The sequence below is a fragment of the Etheostoma spectabile genome, chromosome 7 (assembly GCF_008692095.1).
Source record: "Etheostoma spectabile isolate EspeVRDwgs_2016 chromosome 7, UIUC_Espe_1.0, whole genome shotgun sequence".
NCBI lineage: Eukaryota > Metazoa > Chordata > Actinopteri > Perciformes > Percidae > Etheostoma > Etheostoma spectabile.
Window position 1 is genome coordinate 7,059,305 of NC_045739.1, and position 4,926 is coordinate 7,064,230.

The 4,926-nt window shown below is 42.0% G+C and overlaps 1 protein-coding gene across 1 annotated transcript; it reads left to right on the plus strand.

The window, feature by feature from the left end:
- Positions 1-496: 496 nt before the first annotated feature.
- Positions 497-3,595, plus strand: aar2 (AAR2 splicing factor; the record flags this gene model as incomplete). The annotated part of the gene is given in 3 exon segments (XM_032520921.1): positions 497-1,450; positions 1,556-1,785; positions 2,390-3,595. Coding segments are annotated over 3 exon segments (1,164 nt in total). The 3' UTR covers positions 2,558-3,595.
- Positions 3,596-4,926: the final 1,331 nt, after the last annotated feature.

Below are 4,926 nucleotides of genomic sequence, written 5' to 3' on the forward strand. Positions count from 1 at the left end.
TTTATTACTATTATCAGTGTATAACAATCAAACTTCCAATATATTACAAAAAAGATAATACAAAAGTAAAAAATAAAAGTAATCATAGATCATAATGCATCAATATATAAAACAAGACTTTAAGCCACACTTCCAAGCCTTGTACAAAGTATCCTTGTTATAAAATAATAGAAAAATCCTGTTAATCATGTATTTTGGAGTGAGATGGCTGTTCTCAGAGTAAACTATAGCTTTGCGCCTAAAGTCGGCTTCCCGGGTAAAGCCCTTGTTGCTATTAGAAGCGGAACACTTCTAAAACACCATTGTTTCCGCCCGGAGCGGAAGATGTGTTGCACCGCGTCGACCAAACCATTTTCTAGCGATACGAAACATCAACATGCGGTAAATACCCTTCAATACTAACCCATTTATACAAATGTACGTTTAAAACTTGATTTAAAAGTATTTCCGTTATATTGTCTCGCTTACATTTTTTAGAGACAGACAAACTTCATCTATTAATAAAACATTTTTTTGTGTTAACTGTCGGACTTAGCCAGACATTTTGACGAAATTTTACGGAATGTTCTAAACATGAAAAAACTTACACTTAACAGCTGAAAGCGAAGTATAGCTCTTGTGTGGCCTGGTTTGGTTGAGTAACGTAAACGTACTGTACGTCGAGTAGCTCCTGGCGGAGCAGACATGGCCAACAGCAACAGTGTAGACATGGATCCAGATGTTGCTCTGAGGCTGTTTGAAGAGGGAGCTACCCTGGTGTTGCTGGGTGTTCCTCAAGGTACGGAGCTGGGGATTGACTGCAAGAGTTGGCAGGTTGGTCCCCGCTTCAAGGGTGTGAAGATGATCCCCCCAGGCCTGCACTTCCTCCACTACAGCTCCGTTAACTCGCCGAGCTGTGGAGGAGAAATTGGTCCAAAGACAGGCCTCTTCCTCACTCTCAAACCCAAAGACATTCTGTTGGCCAACTGGGATCCCAAAGAGGAAGATCTGGACTTCTCAGCCTCCCAAAACGAAGAGGAGGTGAACCGGATCAGGGCCACCTTGCAAGACCTGGATCCTCACCTGGGGCCCTATCCGTACGAGGTGATGAGGAAATGGGTGTCCCTCACTGACCGTCTGAGTGAGGAGCTGGCCAATAACTTACAGCCTCTTTCAGGTCGAATATGTGCCTTTAGTGACGTCATCCCTGAGCTTCAGCTCAGACACACCAAAGACAGGGCAGAGCAGCCGAGGAATGACACAGCCTGTCAGAGCATGAAAGAGGGACTCAACAGGCTCCCCAGGATGAAGCAGAGGGAGGGGACGGAGTTGCGCTTCTCTGTTATCCCAGAGAAGAAATACCCTGCTGGGGCTACACCGGCCGAGATCACCCAGTGCAGCCTGGATCTGAGCTATGCCCTAGAGACTGTGCTGGAGAAGAACCATGAGCTGCAGCCTCTTAACCTGCTAGGTATGTGTTAAGTACACAAATATTAGGTCGTCAAAATAGCACACAATTCCATTTTTTTTTTTTTTTACATAAAAAACTAACCACATTTCATCTCTCCCCTCTCAGGTGAGCTGCAGTTTGCCTTTGTGTGTTTCCTGATTGGAAATGTGTACGAGGGCTTTGAGCACTGGAAGAGTCTCCTCGCTCTCCTGTGCCGATCCGAGGAGACAATGCGAAAGCGTAAGGAGCTGTATCTGGGGCTCATCGCCGTGCTTTACCACCAGCTCGGAGAAATCCCACCTGACTTCTTTGTCGACATTGTGTCTCAGAGCAACTTCCTCACTTCCACACTGCAGGTAGATGCCCAGAATCCCATAATAGCTGGGATAAACATGATTGCAAAGTACATACCAATGAAAGAAAAAAAACATGTAGTGTCAGTCAGAAGCTTTATCAAGATGCATAGACAACAATTCTTTTGAGATTCTTGTGATCTCAACAGCATATCTAGTGGAAGGATCCAGGAAGTGGAAGTGGTTTACATGTCCTACCAAATGTTTACTATCCCATCTCAACATAAGGAAAAAGAAAATACCTAATTAGTTGACTTAGATTAATAATTGGCTGTAGATTAGTGAATGCATTTAACTTCTGAAATTAGAGACATATTAGACAAGTCCAGTCCTAGTATTTCAAAGATCAGGGTTATTTATTTATCAAGAGTGTCAAGGTGGTCCTTCCTGTCATAAATTTCTCACATTGACCAGAAAAGTAATCTTTTCTCCGCCAGGATGTCATAACCTGTTAGGAGTTCCCAGGAGGTGGAAAATAATATGGAAAATATGAACACACATATCAGTTTTAGAAATATAGAATGTCAAGGCTTTGCCTAAATTATTATTATATATTATCAAGGATGTTCACATTTACAAATAATTACATTGAGTTTTTATCTTACAGGACTTTTTCCAGTTTTCCAGTGGGCCCGGTATAGACGGCACACTGCGAAAGAGAGCAGAGAAGTTCAAAGCTCACCTGACTAAGAAGTTTCGCTGGGACTTTGATGCAGACTTGGATGACTGTGCCCCTGTGGTGGTGGAGCTGCCGGAAAGTGTTACAGTGGACTGAGACTGTGTGTAATATGGATTCAGTGTACATGCTGGAACCATAAGCAGGGGACGGGACTGAAATAATCTGACACTGAAGCCTGGTATTTAACACCAGATCCAAAGCTTCTTAGGAGGCTTAAGGAAACTTAAACAACAACCTCAATGCAGTTTCAGTCATACCAGTAGTTCTTTAACAGTGTGTGTTGAGAGCGTTAATGTAGGCTGTACAACCACTTCTCATATGTGGGCACATTTTGTACCCTGTTATGAAGAAAACAAAATCATGTTGTCACCCGAAGTGTTCAATCATGGCATGGCTGCATTTTACTGTAGGGACTACGGGCTGAAAATAGCACTCGTGCTACAACCCGGTACATGCATCTCCTTGTTCTTATACTAGGTTAATGTTAACTTTTGTTTTGTTCCTGTTTAAATAAAATAAAACCTATAGTAAATATCAGCGGTGTCCTCTGGTGGTGGCTTTTTCTAAGGTCAGCAAGCAAGTAATTGGGTTCTAAAACTGCATTACTCGACAGTTTTAGAACCCAATTACAACACATTTATTGCCAAAATCAACCCACTGGTTGTTCTTAACCTCACTCAAGTTGGAGGGTTTAATTAATGAATGGCTATGTTAAGAATTAGAAATGGTGTCATACACAGAGCTGTTATCTTCATCAATTGTGGAGAACTTACACGTTCACCACAAGTGCCACATAACAACTGCATGGATAAGGACACATAGTGTAACCTTAATTTCACCAAACCTTATAAGAATTCTAGATATACATGATTTAGCTTGAAAACAAAAAGAATAGTATTGTGTGACTGTAGTAGTTCTATACCTCCTTATATTAAATATAAATAGTTTTGTGTTGATTATTCATTTTTGTTGTCACACTGAAAATGTCAAAATCGCTATCACATGTTTGTCATGGTGAATTGTTTAAACTAAAAGACCCATCTGAGCTGTTTTCTTCAGAACCTTACTAAAACACATGTTTTTTTTAAATGATTTATTGGATCCAAATTCCCTTAAATAAAAACACTTTTGATAAAAAAATAGCTGTGTATTCTACTGCTTCCTGTCTGTCAGGGCCTTTTAGTAAATACTGATACACGTTTCAATACCTGCCAGGAGTCTGTCTCTCTCGCCTCCACTGGATGGCAGTCAAGGGCTTTTTGTGAAATGTTCAACTATGTTTCTTGATGAGGGTATTCATTGTAAATGTAATAACTTGCACTCACACAGGATGAAAAGCTGCTGATTTCTGTGCTGGGAAGAAGAAGTAGGTTGGTTGGAAATCATCCTTAAGCTTACTGATCTCAACGAAGATGCCTTGTGAAACGGAAAGGTGGAGGAAGAAGTGTGAGGAGCACAGATATAATTACAAGCAATTTAGTAGCTGTGTGTGTGTCTCTCTCCCCTTCTTTGGCAGTGATGGATGGGATGGGCCTTGTGTTGGTCCATCAATCCATTCACTCGTTAATTTCTCTTCTGCCCTCCCTGAACCTTTTTTCCCTCCAGCTGGACTCTGCTTTGACATATCCCAGCTATGTGAACACATCTATAACCGTAAAGCTGCTGTGAAAAGAACTAAAGCCATCTAATGCAATTATGTGAATCAATAGAGTCTTGGCCTGTTGAGGGAGATCCAAATGCCAGTACAAGAAATCAATTCTTTTCTCAGAATACAGATGGTGTTGTGAAAGCAATGGTAGTGTCAGGCTTTATGATGAAAACTCCCCCTTTTGAAAATGTACGCACATCTTAAAAGAAGATCAGTTCTGTATTTGTGGTCCACTCTGAGACCACTGGGGCCCTGTAATGCTTGCTATTTTCCTTTTGAATGCAATTAGATGAAGATGAAAATGGCTTGGAACACATGTTGGATACATCACAGCACAACATGGAAGGAAATGTACGGCAATTATTGGTAGATTCAGGTCCCTCTCTGGGGATTAAGTACTGAACACTGTCAATGAGGACAGTCTCATAAATTACACTTTTGGGACGTACTTGGCGTTCCTGCCCCTCCATTACGGCTGAAATTACAGTCTACAGAACGCCAGAGGACAACTCCATTAAGTGTCCAGCTTTTGTGTGTCGCACGTACTCTTTCACCCTTGGCAAACGCTCTCCTGCCATGATCCTGCTATGGCAACCGTTTTCCTTTTAATCTCTCTTATTTGTTTTGTTTGGTGTGGCCGCCCTGGGGAGTGAAGCACGCTGGGAAACGGATTGAGTTGATTGTGAAAAACCTCAAAGGCGAGCAGGCCCTGTCCGTCATGGTGGGGCTTTCTCTCCATTAGATGTGAGCTGGTCATTTTCAGGGGGCTTCACAAGCTGCTCACCCTGCCAGTGTAAACACAAGCCCCTCTGTTTCT